The 18166-nt window shown below is 40.2% G+C and overlaps 1 protein-coding gene across 8 annotated transcripts in view; it reads left to right on the plus strand.

Annotated features, from left to right (window-relative positions):
• Window positions 1–18166, plus strand: part of Trpgamma (Transient receptor potential cation channel gamma) — a 63782-nt gene that overhangs the window by 22815 nt on the left and 22801 nt on the right. For 6 of the 8 annotated variants that reach the window (XM_070665070.1, XM_070665071.1, XM_070665063.1 and 3 more), the window contains one exon: window positions 4754–4796. Coding sequence is in view for 6 of the 8 variants with exons in the window: in XM_070665063.1 (XP_070521164.1) it covers window positions 4754–4796 (43 nt within the window). In the remaining 2 variants the exon portion in view is untranslated. Of the gene's footprint in view, window positions 1–4753; window positions 4807–18166 lie in introns of all 8 variants that reach the window. The other 2 variants (XM_070665068.1, XM_070665069.1) reach the window with 1 other exon arrangement.

The following is an 18166-nucleotide window of genomic DNA, read 5'->3' on the forward strand; positions in this document are numbered from 1 at the left end:
AAAAGGGGAAAAAAAAATAGAACGTTCACAAAGAATGAAGAACGACAGGATAACCGAACCTTTCGTTCTTAACGCACGCCATCATTTATCCTCACGAAAGTTTTCTCCGCGCGAAGAATTATGTACGTGAGGAAAAAAAACGATCCCTTTTATTTTATTGCATGCATTATATTTTCTTTGCACAACTGCGAAACTTTTATTTGAAACATGGTCCGTGAAATGCTTCGCATAGTTTCCGATGTATGTATTTGGAAATCTCCGTGCTTTTTCGTATCAGAGATATTTTTTATATTATATAAACTTTAAGTTACATACATTTGTTTTGTACTCTGTGCGTATTAAGTTCTATTAAATATTTCCTCTAAAAAGACAAAAAAGAAAATAAAAGATCACGCATCTTAAAATATTTTCTCGTGTCAGAAATCAAAGAGCATCTTGTTCTCATGTGCCCATCGTATTCAGATTTGATTTACCGCGACTGTGGCGGTTTGAAACTTCGATTACAACAGCGTACAGCGTGTAATTCTCTCGGGCAATTACTGAATCGTCCCAATATCGTATTCGAAATATGGTCCATCGATCGCAAATATCGCTGAGCGGAGGCGATCGAGCGAGTCTTGGCATGTAATGGATTTATCGGCGGAAAGCGTCGACTCATAGACGACGCCCGGAATAATCGCTCGACACAAAAGCCGCGAAGTCACGGTTCTATTTTCGGAATCGCGATCGGTATTTACATTCGTATGCAAATCTGCGAGAGAAGTAGGCGTTTACGCGGGTGCTCCGGGCTCCCTATCGTCAGCCACCGCCGTCGTTTTAATCAATGCTGACCGCGTTCCCGCGCGATTTAATCGCGGTCCCCCGTTCAATCGTCGTTACGACGAAAGGAACGTTAGCCTCCCCCTTCATCCCGAACTTTCCTCCCATTTGCGCCGCCACGCCACGTACGCCGTCATACGCAAACTTTACGGCGGCCGCGCAAAACCGAAGGAAATCGAATCATGCACCGTCGCGCTCATTTATCTCGCGTTCTTTGTTCACGTTATCGACGCCGAGCACTATGCTAGGGTGACGGATAAGAAACGATAAGGCAGCCAACGGTCTATACATACAATCCTTGTGAAAGAGAACAATTTCGCTCGCAGCCATCGATAGAATATAGAAGATAAGCGCGCGAGATCTCTGAGGTCTTCATAAATGCATGAGAGGATCCTTGGTTGCACTTTGCAGTTCTCTGACGCTATTTTTATCCTGTCGAGCATCTACTCAGCTTGTTTCATTAATATTTGACTATGTTTTTAGCGCAGCATCGAAATATTTTTTTTCTTTTTTTTCCACTTTCGCGCTACACTTTTATACTTATTTTCTGAATATTATTAATTTGAAGCTAAGCGCAAATTTAATTAGTTCCGGGTTAAGGTTATTAAATTCAGGTTCGGTACAAAATGGCTTAGGAGACGTTCAATATTCCTCTTAGAAGTTCTAGCTATTAAATGTTTCCAGCAAATTAAAAGGTACTTTTTTTATTTTTTCTCTCCGAAATTAAGTTTTCGTTCGAATAAATATTCCAGATCGAGTCTGATCGTTGCCGGGAAAGATAAATCGCTCGCAAATGAATCCTGACTATTTCCAGTTGGAAATTACACGGGGTAAACAAGCAGGTTAAAATTGCGTCAAGGTCTAATCGTCGCGAATTTCGTTTACATCCGAAAAGGGAAGGGTTATGCCCGTGATTTACAGACGGCAGTGTTGTGAAGCATCGGTTTCCGCGGCGCGTCTAAATATAGAAGACTAATGGAATTGAGATAAATTCAACGAGCTGGTAAACATTGTGAAACTCATGCTGCCCGTGCGGCTTACGTTGGTCGCTGGTTTCACGGCCGTTGTTAGATAACGTCGTAAAAGGGGCTAGATTACTTCGATCCGTAAAAGTACCGCGACAGTTTAGCTCGAGAATGTAGAAATGTTTGTCCGCCGTCGCCTCGGCTAAAATTATGCGTAAAGTTTTCCCTCGGTGTACGGTCCGTTAAATAGAAAAGAAAAAAGAGAAGCCGCGTTATCCCCGAGATATCTTACTTTCACCGTTGTCTCCTAATGAGATTGCTTGCCGAAGATATCGGAGGGGTATTGTTTAACACAGTTTCCAAACTTTATATTTAGCACAAAGCCGGTGATTTTAATTCTTAAATAACTTCGCGACTGTATATCGCCGTCAAACAACGAAGTCGGAGTTAGCCCCCGAATTAATATGCTCTTCGGCGGTGAACTTTCGACGAAACATCCTGTTTACGGCATTCATTCCTTCCCGGGGTACGCACGAAACGTTATGCAAACGAAAACTTGTAGACTAGGTTCATGAATCCGCGGCGAGACGTTTATCAAGGCGAACGGAACTGTCGCTCGTGTTCCACGTAGCGCGAAGAGAGCTTCCGCGGATTTCGCATATTTATCAATTTCACGTGAGCCTCAAAATTTTTCTTTTCTTTTTTTTTTCTTTCATTTTTTTTGTACGTTAGCGATGGAGCGAACTTCCATCAATTCTGCGGCTCCGTGTGTTCTGAAAGTACGGCACTTACGGGTAGAAAAGATCTGCCATTTGGGCGGAGGTCTGCGTGGAATGTTCGCGTCGGAGACTGCGCGTCGAATCGACGCGAAAATAAATCGCGCGCGGCGACGTCGAATCCCCCGTCGTTCCATTTTCATCTCGAGAGATCAACGCACCACGTGACGGGAAGGCGCGAGATACACGTTGCTAGCAATTCCTGCGCGACCTATATGTCAGAACAGTGAATCCTTCCGTGATTAATTGTTCGATTAACTGCACAAAGGACGAGAGATCGGCAACGAGTGCATCTATTCTTTATTTTATTTTTTCCCCCTCTTTTTTTTTTTTTGTTTTTCCATCACACGTAAAATGGCTTTTAAACTTGCTCTCGCGGATATTTCCGGTCGAGCATATAAAACAGTAACTGACATGAGGGAAGAGACTCTTTACGTTTTACTTTTCCCTTTTTCAGAAACAAAACAAATTAATTCGAACTTCGCTGTCGTAAACTTTGCTCGCAAATCTTGAAGTAGTACACGCTATTAATTTAATTGATCAAGTGTTTCAAGCGTTTAATTATTTTTAGCAGCTTAAAGTAGCTTTAAGATAACCAGAAAGGCGCAAATTTTATTTCGATAATTCGAATTCTTAGTTTATTAAATTACTGACATTAGGAATCCGTTAATGCGGAAAATGTCGTGATACGGATGTAGGGAGTAACAGCAATCGCACATTTAATCAGTCTCCGACGTGAGACATTATTGGGTTTTCGATCGACACGTGAACGCGAAGACGGTCTGAAGCCCTAAATCGAGGAGAATCGCAGGAAACTGGGGGCGGAGAGGGTCTATCGATTTCCCGAGCCCGGAAGGTCTAGCCTAGGAGGAAGAGGCTTCCCTCGAGAGGTTCCTCTCGCCATTTCCCTCTCGCAAACGCGGGGTAGGGGCCACCAGGAATCTCTTTCGCGGTAAGAGGGAACGACCGCGGGATATATCTTTTTGCCAGTTTCTATTTCCCAGGAAAGTCACGATTTCTTGAATAAACGCGGCTTACACGCCGCAGAATCCGGCAAGGAAAGGCACCTACCTCGTTGCGCAACTTCAAACAGAGGAGGACCTTTTTTTTTTTTTTTCTTTTTCTTTTTCTTTTTCTTTTTCTTTCTTACGCGTCTCGTTTTCTTTTTACGACTGCGCCTCGAGACATCCGTACATATTTCATAATGTCGTCACAGCGTAATTTAATTGTCGGAACCGCTGTCTTTTGGGAGTCTTTCTTAATCGTTGACACATCTGTGCCGTGCATTTTCCTTCAATTTAACAAATTGCGCGTCGTGTAAATTTTTTAATTCCTCGATCGCTGGAGTACGCCTGACGAGAAACGTCAATTCTCAAGAATAAGTTCGCGTGCATTTTATTAAGTTATGGCGATTCTTTTTTTTTCCTTTTTCGCTTTTTATGTAAAGTAATTGAAAATCACATTCTTGTTACAATTTCATACAATTTTATAAATTTCCCAGCTTATAAATGGAACATGGGAAGACCTAGTTTTTTTTCCCCCTTTCGGCTTTCTCGTCGGATTTCAATGGGTTGGTGGAAGTTCTTTTTGAACACGCTGCACGTTCCGCAAAGAGAAAGTTCTCTATGAAAGTTACAGAGCGAATTGACGTATGGATCCGTTTGTTGTCGTGTTCCGCTGGATAGGGAAGCAAAAGTAACGGTATCTAGTAGATTCCTAGATAAAAACAGAACGATGTCATATTTTACTGACGATCTTTTCGCGTCACTGCCAGAAGTTTCTTTCGCCGAGTATCGCCGTCGTCGACTGAAAAATATCGCCCTTCGACTTGCACGCTATTCCGCTGTTCCCGGAGACCTCCGTTATCCCGAACAAACTTCATTCGGCGGAAGCGAGAAGTAATTTTTACAGGCAATATTAGGCGCTCGCAGATCTTGGGCTGCGATAATGAGATTAATAATGGAATCGGCTGCGGCAGCCATAAGCTAGCATTAAAACAATATTCTGACAATTTAATAATTAGAAATCGAGAGATCATTAAGTTGATTTCAAACTTATTATTATGATATTTATTTAATTAACTGTTTGAACTTTCGTTCCTTTTTTCTATCTCGCGTAGTTTTAATTAATTTATTTTTTTTTTTTTAATTTAAAAAGCACTGTGTCTGACCATAAAATATTTTTGTGTTTCAGTTTTTAGCCGGGGGCGATCATGACAGGAACATACCGGAGATCGGTGAGTACAGGTAGAATGACTGATGCTTTCTATTGGCTTTTTTTTATTATTTATTGCTCTTTTTTTTCTTATAACTAAATTTATAAGATTTTTATTGCTTTGCGCCTATCTATCTCACTTCAAAAATGTTATTTTGCCGCGAACCTGTTACCGCGCAAATTAACTATTAACGTCAAGATGATTTGCGAGGTCTAGGAATAAAATAAGCGAGAAATTGAAATAATATATGTAGCAAACACGGTAAACGCGTGTCGAATATAGCATACAAATGGGAAATATATACCGTCGATTCGCGTCAAAATAACAAGAAGCGATGGAGCTTTCCTGCGTTAAATGCACTTAGCGTAATTTAAAAGTATCACCCCACCGGCTTTACATATTGCCAATAACCGGCCACATGAGAATTAAACCGTACGCGACATGCATATTCAGGGAATTATTACGATATTAGCCAGCGGGATCAATCTCCATAAATTTTCTGCCCGGCACGCAGCCGAGCGACGAAATTTCGGTAGTGATGAGCGCGCGTGGACAAAAATTTCTAGACCAGTTTCGGGTTCGACGTAAGAGATTCGACGGATGATAGATCGCCGGTATCGCGTCGAAAGTTCAACATTCTTATTCGCCGCAGCCAGGAAACTTTACACGTACCGCATCGTGTGTGTTTCGTACACGTCATTGATCACAATGAACGATCATTCGTGCGCCGGGCAAGGCGGATAAAATAGCCGCGGCGTTCTTACGAAAATATTTATGGAGCGGTATCGAGCGTTTGAATTACTTCCAAGATCGACGAAGAAATATCGACGAAAATATTTCAGCGGGGGAAGCCTTCTTCAGCGGTTCCGTTCGCGCATTTATTAAAATCTCTCTTTCGCTCTGGATTTGGTCCTCGTTAAATTCGAAGAACTCACACGGCGCGATGATGATATTTCGACGATAATTACCGTGTTTTATTCTACGGTTGTGCATTCTATTATTTTTTTTTTTTTAATAATTTATTTCAGGCTCTCTTTCTCTTTTTTTTTTCGGGAAATTACCGGGGATCTATTTTTTCAAATTTGGCCAGCTAATGTTAATAATTTTACTAACTGTGTTAACTTCGCTCGCGATACGCTTGTTAAAAGGGTATTTCGCCATCGAATATTCACGTGTCGACAGCTGACAATGGTTCGTCCAACCGCGATACCGTCCTCGTTATTCACGCATCATTTGTCTCGCATTCTAGTAGGCTCCCATTATATTCCTGATATCCCGTCAGAAATGTCAATACATATCGAAGATGCCACGAAAATTAAGAAAAAGAAATGCGCGAAGACGTAAAAAACGACGAGGTGGAAACGGCTCCGCAAAAATTGTTATCAGTTTCTGCGAGAGTTACATTAAAGTCAATGAAATTTTTATTATTCGAATAAGTCTTTTTAACGTATTATATTATTGACAATAATATAAAAAATAATTTAATAGTTCCAACCAATTTTTTATCGTAACAACTGCCGTTATTGCAACGAAGATGCAATTACGAATAATTACGCGAAAATAGTTGCGCTTCAAATATCCGAGAAATATATAATAAGAAATTAAACATTACGTCCGAAAGATAAATTCGCGCCGAATGCAAGTAGTATTCCGACATGATTCCGCGCCACTTTAACTGGCTTCCGATGGATGGACTCGCTCGTTAGCTTCCAAAGCCGCAGCTTTGTAGCCCGAGGTTAACTTCCAATTTGCCCAACGCGCGGACATTCGGACATACAAGCCAAAGGGTCACGCCCCGACCGGTTCCTATTTCCGGCGATTGTTTACATAGTTCCCCGTGAATTGCTACTTTGCATACTCGTCCTAGTAAGGATAACACGGCACTGGCATTACAGAAACGCTGAGCTGCTATGTTCTCTCACACAGAGGTTACATTCGCAATGCCTAGGCACAATTGATCCCGGCAAATGTCAGCAGCATTAATTATAACGGCGTGTTTACGGCGATTAAACCTCTGGCCGTACGAAACAATCCGTTCGAATTTCTATATTTCGTATTAACAAAAATTTTATTTTAGCATTTTTTTATTTTTTTGGGAGAGAGAGAATTTTATTTGTAGAAACGTTGAATTTGTCAGGACGAAAATCGTGCTTTTTCTTATCGTGTAATAGAGGAAAAACATGGACATATCTAGGAATACAAAAAGCTTTGTCTCTTCTGACACAGACTCCTCGTCATCTGCGTGACAATCCCCGTCGAAGTTTTTTTTTTTTTTTTTCAACCGAATGCTTGGGCACCCCCGAACATTATCTCGCGCATTATCCCTCGGAATTTTTTCGTCGGAGTGGTCCATCAGTGGGGTTGTAACGGGAACTGACTCGATGGTTCAGAGAGACGTCCGGCTATCGGATTTCTAATGATCAAAACTTAGCCAGCCGTGCTCAGTTCTCCATTCACTTACCCTTTCCATCGCGGCTAATGCGCTTTTTTGTAGGTTTTATCCTAAAGCGTTCTTCTTGAGATCACGTTTCTAAATTTCGATTATGTTACAAAAAATATTGCTATCTTTATCTTACGTTGCTTATTAATTTTATCATTTTTAAACGTATGTTCGCAAAGAGTGCCTCGAGATTCAACTTTATTATTTTTTTTTAATTTTTTCTTTTTGTTAGTAACAACTAAAATTTTTATACTTATATATTTTTAAAGATATCATAAATATGTATTTGTGTAATACATAAAATAATTGAAAAGACATGAATGTTTTTTCTAGCATACATATATTTTTTTAGAGACAATAAAAGCAACGAATATTTAGTTTTTACAAAGCTATATATTGCGATGTTGGATTGCGCAAAATCACACGCAAATCGCCGCAAGGAATTTTACGGATTGTTAGGAAAACACTGCCTCTTTTTTTTTCTTTTTCCCCCCGAAAACTAATTAAGCGCTACAAGTAGATACGGTCGGCCAATAGTCAGACGTTGATAGGCGCGCCGTTTCTCTCTGTGATCCGTGCGCGAACTCTCGAAATCGATTTCCGTCGTTGTCTCTCGATGTTCCCGCGATATAACGCGATTTTCCCATTAGCCTAACCGTGGCTGGAGTTGGCCACAATTCAGGGAAGTAAGACCGTGAACTGCAACGTCATCGACGTCGCATCCACGTCTTGTCGCATTTTGTCAGCCGTGACTCGAACGGATCTATTGGATTGCTAGACATCACCTCTGGCGAGGAAATAGTAAATGGGACGTAGATAGTGACGTTCTTGCAATTTGTTTACCGCACGCGCTGACAGACGCCGGATCGGGATGATAAATTGTACGACAAGCTCAACGCGGATTAAACGAGTTCCATCGAGTGCGAGTTAACGAGATAATAATCGAGTTTGATATTTCTGTAGGGGTGGCGCGTGATCTTAATTGGGAAAGTTTATTCGAAGTAAAGGGTTTGAGGTTGACCATTCCAGTTCGCCTCGATTAAACGATCCCAGGGATAAATAAACTAAAAAGCAAGTCTTCTTTTTTAATAACCGAATCGACTCTTTCGGCTTATTAAAAAACTTTCGGCGTCTCCGGCCGATAAATTTTTTAATACACAATTTTTCACCGGGGTATATTTATATTGCGCTTAATATTAAATCGTATCCGCGATTCTCAACGTTCGGTAAAATAACTTTTGAATAGTTGATCGCCGGCAATTATTTCGCTGATTTATCCCTCATTAGCAAGTTAAATAATTCAGCGTTGCATGTACGTCGTTATGAATCGTCGGATAATTTACTATTACTGCGCTTGTTTGTCATTCACTATTGGCATTCTCTATTTACTATTTGCGTAGGCGAAATCATATGGTATAATCCGATAGATTTATTAGGCAGACCCTCTCGATTTTCGAGCTCATCGAGCAATTCCATGAACGTCTCCATAGACTATTTGACGATAATTTTATCTTTTATTACTTCTATTGATTCGATTAATTCTGTTTTTATCAAAGCAATTATTTACAATCTTGCGGCATAATTTAATGTACATATACGTTTTATAGAAACGCGTACTTCGTCGATATTTCAAGTCAAGATTCAATGTAATTAATATGACGTTATGGTATATAAAATTTTATACCGTTGTCGATAAAATAATGGTGCTTCTTTATATCTGATTTATAAGTGAAAAAACAGAATTTAAACGCGCTTTAATGGCTCGCAATTTATAAGGATGCCGGACAATTTCTCTCGATCGTCGTTAATCATTTTCATTATACGCACTAATGGCCCAATGTTCGTTTACGCGCATGCTGGTGTTCATTACGAACAGCAGGCACAAGTTGTACCCAGCTGTGCCGCTTGACAAGCTTTTATTTCGTCCTGGCATTCATGGATCGTTTAATGGCAATTATAGCAAATTTTGATTGAAATATTTAATAGATAACTTAACGCAATCTTTCAATTTGCTGGAAAAATTATTTTTCAATACAGCAATTAAAAAGAGAGACTATTAAAAATATAGCACAATCAATTACATGCGCATAAAATAAATTAACTGTGTAACTATTAACACCTTAAAATCTTTTGCTGCTAAAAACGGTAACGAAGAGAAATGGCCTCTCGATTTCGATACCTCATTAACTGCTCTTTATTTCTTTTTTTTTCTTTCTTTTTTCACGCGCTGAAAGTCAGGAATCGCTTTACGAACTGTAATTAAACGGGCAAAAATCGTCGGTGCGAAGAGAAAAAAAAAAAGATAAATGATAAATCGTGCTGATTACAATAGTAGCGTTGCGATCAGACGAAGGCCCCGCCTTGTTACATTAAGCCTGATGAATATCTCGGCGGGCACGTTTCGTACAAGAGGACGTTCGGTAACTTTGGCCGGTCGCCAAAGCGGGCACTCGTACGCGTGTTCACGCGAGACAATCCATTAGAAGTCACGACCGATGGACGGTATCCATTTATTTCAACGGCTGTGTAAGCGAGCTCGTATAATTAGCTGGCGGAAGGAAAAGAAATCGTCTGGCCAATGCAAGAGAATTAATCGATGCGCGCCGCGCCATTGCAATCCCGGGAGCTGCGAGAGATCGAGGGCGGGAATTGTGATTGCTATCGAGTACCTTGCGAATGGCACCGGGGTTCTATTCTTCGACTAATCTAAAAACGACTACCGTCTTTTTCCTTTTCTTTTTTTTTCCAATTTACATAGGCTAGACGTTACAGAACGCGCGCGTCATTTATTTCCCCTGCTGCCACGTTAAAGAAAATTGTTTCACGTTTAATACACATTCGGGCGCGTTAATTACATTCGCGGAAAAGCGAGCAACAATCGCACAACAATGGAATCTCTATATGTATTAATTAATTTTTTTTTTTTTTAATAGAAATGTAATATAGCCCCGTTATGAATATAAGTCATAAATATATTTCACGACCGGTAAGAACTTTGCATAATTCGAAAACCCTTCTCTTTCAAATCCGCGGAATGACTTTGTCTTCAAAGGCAGAATTCCCCGATATTGTCGCAACGAACTTAGGCGTAATCACCGCGGAATAGTTCTTCAAATTGTATCTTCGATGCGCGCTATCTGTCGCGCACAGCGTGCGCAAATATTATATATACTCGGAATAAGTTGGAGATTATGCGGCGCGTGTGGGAGAGAGAACGGTGTATTTATTCACTCCCGTCCAACTGAAACGGTCTCGTCTAGCGATATAGACGAGACACATACGCGAGATGTAAAATTGGAAATTCTAAACCGTTTCGTATTCAGCACGGGCGGTATAACGACAGGCAGGTAGATATTATTCTCGTATTTCAAGCTCGTTCTTCTATGCCATAATTTTCTTGATTGCAAATGAGATGGCTATGTTTCCTCGTTGCGCCCCGTCGGGGACGGCTGGGGGCTTCAGTTTTGCGTTGACGCCTCGCGGAAGCTCGGCATTAAATGACTCGCGGGAAGCTCAAAGGGAAAGCAACCGGAAGAACGCGGCCGACCCGTTTGACCGGGTGGAACGAAATTAAGTTTCTACGGGGGAGAACGCGCGAGCGGAATGGCGCAAAGTCGTATTATAAACCGTGGAATTTCTCATAACGTTTCTTTAATTTTTTTTTTCTGTTTGCGCGATCAGCAGGAATCTTGGGCGATATATGGAAAGAAGGCGTCGACTTAGCGCTGCGAAAATTCCGTAACGGTATTATTCATTTAAAGCAATTCCGACATTTATGACACGATAAATTATCATCTGCGCGCGGAAATGTTCGGGCGCAACTCGTTCGTAACTCGTTATCATTATTCCATTTACTACCCCTTGTTCTTCGTTTGACAAGCTATCTCGGAAACAAGCATATAAATCGTGCGTCGTCTAAGTGATATTTAAAAGAGGGATTAAATAAAAAGGGAGATATATAAGAAGGATCAAGTACAATAACGTCAAATTGGCTTGTCTTCATTCTAAAATATTTTAATATTTGAAAATTGTAAGAAGCAAAGAACTTGCAATTGAACGATTTTCATTATTTCTCAACATATTAAATAAGTACAATATACGTTATATTAATCACTCATTTTTTAATTATTTTACTATTTTTACTTAATGTTTTACAAAAAAAAAATTTATCACCTTTTTATTTTAACGAAAATTTAATATAAATTTGTCATCTTTGACGCGATCGATGATACAATCCCTCATTTATTTCCGAAGTTTCTAACAGCGGCCGAACGTAATCGTTTTGCGCCGCTGATACATTTTTCATGCCGTCGAGCCGAAGTAAAACGACGATAGAGTGGCATGAAGATTATTTCGCGTGCGGAAATTATTCAGCACACGCGATCAAGGTGTCCGATCCATCCAGGGGAGGGGGCTGGATGGAGGCGATGTCAGTGAAATCTGTCAGGTTTTATCATCTTCGCGTCTCGGACACGCGACGTGATATATCGCCGGTGCCTAACACACAAAACGGTCGGATCTAAAATTCGTAACTCGGCGGGAATTCCGCGAGATTCGCGCTTCTCTCTCCGGCGGCGTGGTAGCTGGAACAGTTTCGCGTATCTGATGCTCTTTGTCGACCTATTTTTCGGACGATGCCGCCAAAAGCAATCGGGTCATCGTAGGGGGGACGAAAAAAAAGGGGAAAAAAAAAAAAAAAAATTAGAGAAGGAACAGCCGGACGAATAGCTTCGTTCGATTGTCGAAACGAAGTCCGTCCGTTACCATGCGACGCACGTTTCTTTTGAGACGGACGGATCATTACTTATACGGGCTTTATCCCGCGCAGCGAAAAGAGATAGCTCAGCTTTCTGATTTTTCGAGAGCTGCTTTCCGGCGTGGCGTAAGAAGCGATACAAAATTTAATTTCTAGCTCAACCGCGACCACACGTTTCTTCTCCCCTTCCCCTCTCCCGATAGCGATGAAAATCGAGTTTTGATATTTCTCTAACGATCACGTAATGTGATTTTTATCGCGCGACTTTGCGGAGAATGAGCCGCGTAATTTCCGTGGGAGAACGAGGGAGATAAGGGATATACCTCGCGTACAAACGGAGGGCCGCTATCCATCGAGTTGCCCGCAGCAAATTGCATTCGTCTATCGCAACATAATGCAGTTACATCCATTTCACGGCTGGCAATCTTTCTTGCCCGGTCGCTCGTTATATTATGGCGAGTCACGGCATAGCGGAATTTCGCGCCAAGCCGCGAAAGATCAAAGACCCCGCGCGAATATCTGCAGTCTTTACACTTTCCGATTACCGCGTCGATTCACTTAAAATATGCGCTTTGTGCCGGCGCACGCTACATCACGTCGGGCTTTATAGCGGGCGTGGTTTAATTTCGGCACGTAAAATATGTAAATGCATACGTGTGCACGGAAAGGACTTTGCCGCCCCAATGGAGGTGACCGAACGCGATATTGTCGTAAATTTTGATTCAAATATTATAAGGCGATAATATTCGATACACGAACGAAATTCTGTTCATAAAAAAAAAAAGAAAATTGCGCCCTTCTTAATCGGCATATCGGGAACTAGAAAAAAAAGAGGACGATTTCAGAAAGAATATTTATTTTTTACTATGGCAAAAATATACGTTTTGTTAGTTAAAATATCAAAATATTTCAGCAATCTAGTTGTGGAAAGCAGTTTGTGTTTTATGTAAAATCAAAGGCCGTCTTTCTCTCTCATCCGTTATTTCCCCTGTTCTCTCTGTTCCCCTTTCTCGTGTGTATCTCGCAAAATCAATCGTCAGTCGCTTGACACAGTTTGATTTATTGAATAAATATCGATTTTTTGTTTGATTTACAAATGAGCCACCCAGGGAAAGCCGGTCCTCGCCCATTCTTCATTAAAATTCCCGTTACGGCAATGCCTTCGATAAATTCGACGCTGCCGCTGCAGAGAAAAAAAACAAAGTAGTTATAATTTATTTTACTAATTTTTATGCGCCACAATTTATCATTACACGAGAAGCAAATGAGTATACATCCGTGGTTTTCCACGTGTCCATACGTTTGCGATAGCTACGCGGTTTATTTTCATTCGTCGTGTAACGCGATACGTCTTTAATGTCGTAAAATATGAAAATATAAAATATGAAAATGTTAATTATTTTTTGCATTTAAAGAAACGTAATAAAAATTAATACTCGTGCGTTCTGTATTTATCACTATCGTGGCACCGCAGCGAAAACACACCTTCCTGCTCTATAATTTTTAAAATTTTTTTATTTTAATACGTGTTGGGATGCTGCGCCGTATAATAACTTGTAAGGCGCGTCTTTGCACGTGGTAAAAAACGATCGTCCAGATTAACGAGTATCAATTTTCGAGAGGGAAGATATAGCGCTAGGGAGCTTACGGGGAGCGAGAATGAACACCGCGGAATCGGGAGCGCGCTCTGCAAAACGCCGGAACGTGCTGAAGCTCGTAGTCTGGCAGGATTTCAATTTTGAATGAACACCTATCGGCTGATGGGGACACGCGATAGGACATGCGGATATTGACGAATATCTTTCTAGACATCCACTCAAAACGTGCGTTTTACAGCGGTGTTAAAATAAAGCGCGATTTAGATGGAAGTGATCCGAGGAATATTCGACAAACATCCGTACAGCGAAATAAATATACTAGTAAAATTTTCGAAAACAATTGCGATGATTATTTCGTGGCACAGGCGTGCATAATCGCACTCGAATTAATGATTACAATTTGAATAATTTCGAACGAAAGTAGCCACGTGCGTTTGCGACTGAATATATTATTTATATAATTACAGCCTCCTTTTTATTTAAATAATTGTAATGGGTATAAATATACGAAGCAGAGATAGGATTTTTTGGGCTCTTCTCCCGCTATCTGCGTTCCAGATTTAGAGTCCGTGTTTGGGGATCTCTAAATTGTCTCGTGGCAACTTAAAAGTTTAAATTTGAATTGGGTCACTACATTTGCGTTTCTTGTTGTATTGTTATCGCGAACTCGGAAAAGTTACAAGACTCCGGCAACATTGAATTACATCTATTTTGGTTTTTCCTTCTAACTTTTGAGCGCCAGGGAAACGTCGTTCTCCCGGCGGGGGAGGAAAACAAGGGGCGGCCGGACGAATAGAAATAGGTAGGGCTAAATAATCGGGTTAATCTTGGATTAGAGATTCGATGACACACGCGGTGATCCCCGCATGGCTGTACCATGGGTCCCGTTTTTTAAAATATCCTGCATAGCCGCATGACATGCCGCAGTGGCCTTGACAAAGTGTCCCGCGACCAAAATAAAGGAGCACGTAGTATTCCTTCGCGAGTATCTTCTAAACAGCTTTCGAGAGATCGCGCCTTTCACGGTGTCACGTTACACCTCGTCACTCTTTTTCCCAGCCGAGGGTGTCCGGACGGGATGAAGAACGTCGCCTCGTAAAAGCCCCGTACATTTAAGCTACCGTCTGTTTATTCTCGCCCAGCACGCTCCCATTCGAGTAATTTTCCGTACCTTTTGTCTCTCTCTTTCTTTTTTTTTTTTTTTTTTTATCTTCTTTTCCCTGCGAGCCTCCGTCGGATCTCACAGAGATACTTCATCCCTCCTCAGACTCTCGTGGAGGAAGAAAATGTCTCTTCCTTCGTCTCGATGTCTTTTCACAACGCATTTGCGATTTGTAACTATCGTTATTATTAGCGACTAAAAATGTGTATATTGCAAAATGATATAACGAGGGTTGTTAGCGAAAAAGCCTTTTACGGCACGTTCCTGTTTTTGATACAAAGGGCCATTTCGTAATTGAGATAAATCAACGTGAAAAAAAAAACTTAATATAGATAAATAATTAATTTATTTTGATATTTGCAAGCGTTTCGAAATACGTCTAATTTCTTGTCTGAAAAATATTGTTTCTCTTTAACAGTCGCGAAAATTTGACATTTCTACAATATGTGTGACCCGCTTTGCTATAACTTCTATGATGTAATTACATTCTAACATACTCAGGGGAATAGGAATGGGAACATACAGACGTGTAATTTGATTTTGGGTACCAATAATTTCAGAAGCGTGGGTCTTGTACTGGAATAATATCGTAATGCTTTGGTAAAAGATTGAATTTTGAAGTTTAATTGCATAAATATTTTACAATATAATCAACTCAAAACAAGCTTTCCCACAAATGCTATATTTTATTTAAAGGGATAACATAATTTATTTATATATTTTGATTTTCTATATCACGTACCTTTTTTTTTGTTTTTAAATATTTAAATATATGGATTTCTTTCTTTCGCTTAATTAATATGAAATGTTCGTTAATGTAACTTTATTATCGTTTATTTAATCGATTTAACATATTCAAAAATTAGAACAGTAAAGTAAAAACATAATACCCCTTTGATATTTTTAGCTGTAGAAATGTGAAAACTCGACAAGTAGATCGCAATCGGTGCAAGTAAAAAGTCTACCTGCGATAAATTTTCCGTTTCTCTTCTCCGATTCTCTTTGAAGTCTCATTAACGACAGTTCCAAGACTCCGCAACATAAAATCGAACTCGTGCACGAAAACGCGGCTTCCGCAGTTCTCTGTGCAGCAAAAAAAAATAAAATAAATAAACAAAAAGAGAGAAGGCAGGAAAGAGAATACAAGAATGAGAATAAATGAATAAAATTTATTATACCCTTTGAAGTTTAATCTCTTAAGATACACAGAGGAGCTTGGTTGCATAATAAAAACTGCGACAAATAAATTATAAATGAAAAGCACGCATAATCTATCACGTGCAGGTTAGAAAAAAAAAAAAACAAAAAAATAAAATACAACAACAGGCGAAATACGTGTAAAAATGTAAAAAGAAAAACACGCGGAAAGATAATTTAGAAAGTCAAAAAGAAAAATGGCAAAAATAAAACAGAGAGGGTGAAAAAAAAGTGACGATAAATGTAGCGAAGAAATTCCGTAATGCATGCCGTTGCGTCTTTCTGGGTAACGCGATACCTAAATCAGCGTGCGGACGTTGACGATGCAAAAACCAACTGGCCAGCCGTTTCCGCTGTAATTAACAACGTTTTCTTATCATTTGCGTCGACAATTCCCTTGCGTGTGGCTAGGCCACCCCGAACTGCACGCAAATACAGTATTTGACTCAAGTTGTTAATGACCTGTGCGAACACGATGTACATATATATTTTTTTTCCCTTCTTAGAATTCGCTAGCACGCGGTTTGCAACTCTTTTTTTTTTACTTATTTTTTAAACTACGTTTATTAGTCGCGAGATTACATTTATATTGGTTTACGTGAGGTTTAATATTACTTAGTAATTAAAATACATGTTACTGTTGGAGAATTCCTCGTTTCCAATATCGGAAGTTACACAAAGTATATTATTTGAGACCGCGTCGGCGAGCAGTTATTGCTCATGCAGGCATACGTAAATAGTCAATATTGTAAAATTATTTAACGGACAAGTATGAGATAGCGTGCAACAGGTGCACCGATCGATCGCCAGTGTAGGCTACTACTCCGTAGTTCCGTACCTGTTTCTGATCATCGATTAAGTGGCAGATTTTGAAACTCGATCCGGAGTAATTCCATTATCAACTTACATCGGCGAACCGAAGTGTGGTTTTGAGCGCCGGTGTTCGCCGGCATCGGGTAATCCATTGATCAAGAAATTTTCCAGCAATCTCGGCGTATCCGTAACGTCGACTCACTTCCCGAAGTCAACCGAGCTGAAATTCTAATTTTAGATTCAGATTCATATTTCAGACTCTTGCTCTGACGGTCCATATCGGATGTAAAATAAATCCCCATTCCGGCATTCGATTAATAATTCGACCATCGCAATTGGCGGATTGAAAGTTACACTTGTCGAATCACTAAAACGAATTAGGAGAAAACAATCCCAGATACATTTTTCGAATATTAGTCGTAGAGTGCGTCCACTCTATTTATCTCAAATCCGACGGTTCTTCGTTTGAAGGGAGCGAAGCGACTAGACTTTCGCGATGTCACCTCAGCAGTTTAGAATTAAGGGATCGTTGAAAATAGCAGCCAATTACGTTAATTGTTACGTTGCATGTGCTCCGTACGAGCTAATACAAACCATAAATTATTTCCGACAGAAAAGAAAAAAAAAAAAGTAATGTAGAAAAAACCTATGAAATATTTAACTTGAAAAATTACTCTTGCAATTTCGCGATCTCAATAAACTTTGCAATGAACATTTAATTCGATCGAAATTTCGCATCAGGAAGATAATAACTTTCATAAATATTAATGTAGCACGCCTCATGCATTTTTAATACGTAATCATCTATTCCGGCGACGTAAGCGCTTTGACGTATATCGATACGACCCGAAGATGAGAAGTTTTTAACTTGTTTGTTGCTAATACGCGTGAAACATTGACGCAAATTTGGCGCACCGAGCCGGGAGCTAGAGGTAATAACTTCGGCAGGTAATTCGATGCCACTAGCCTTCATAAGATATTGAATTCTTTAAGCGATTTCTCTAAGAGCTTGATGCGAAATTACGTAGTAAATTGGCTGTATAAAACAAGAAGTCTTTGCTGCACTTTAACGCAATCAGTCCCTCGATTGCGGTAAGGATTTCACCCGGGGACTTTGATTTCTGTGGACTCGAATGCGGGACGGCAAATTGTACAAATTCATTATCTTGTTTACCCAGCATACGCTCTCCAGCTTTATACAAATTATCTTGTTTTTAATAATCTCGTTTTGAGAGGAGCGCCGCGATGGCGCGAGTGAAGTAACGATGGTAGTTTGCTGCTTATAAAAGCGCGTTCGTAATCAAGATTAATGACATTCGAAGAAATCGAGATGGCTCGTATTACGGGCACAAACTTACCGGCGACGTACAATTATTCCGTCCGCGAATTGAGAAGTGGTAAAATCGCGCTCCTCTTCATCTCCCT

The sequence above is a fragment of the Cardiocondyla obscurior genome, linkage group LG13 (assembly GCF_019399895.1).
Source record: "Cardiocondyla obscurior isolate alpha-2009 linkage group LG13, Cobs3.1, whole genome shotgun sequence".
Classification (NCBI taxonomy): Eukaryota; Metazoa; Arthropoda; class Insecta; order Hymenoptera; family Formicidae; genus Cardiocondyla; species Cardiocondyla obscurior.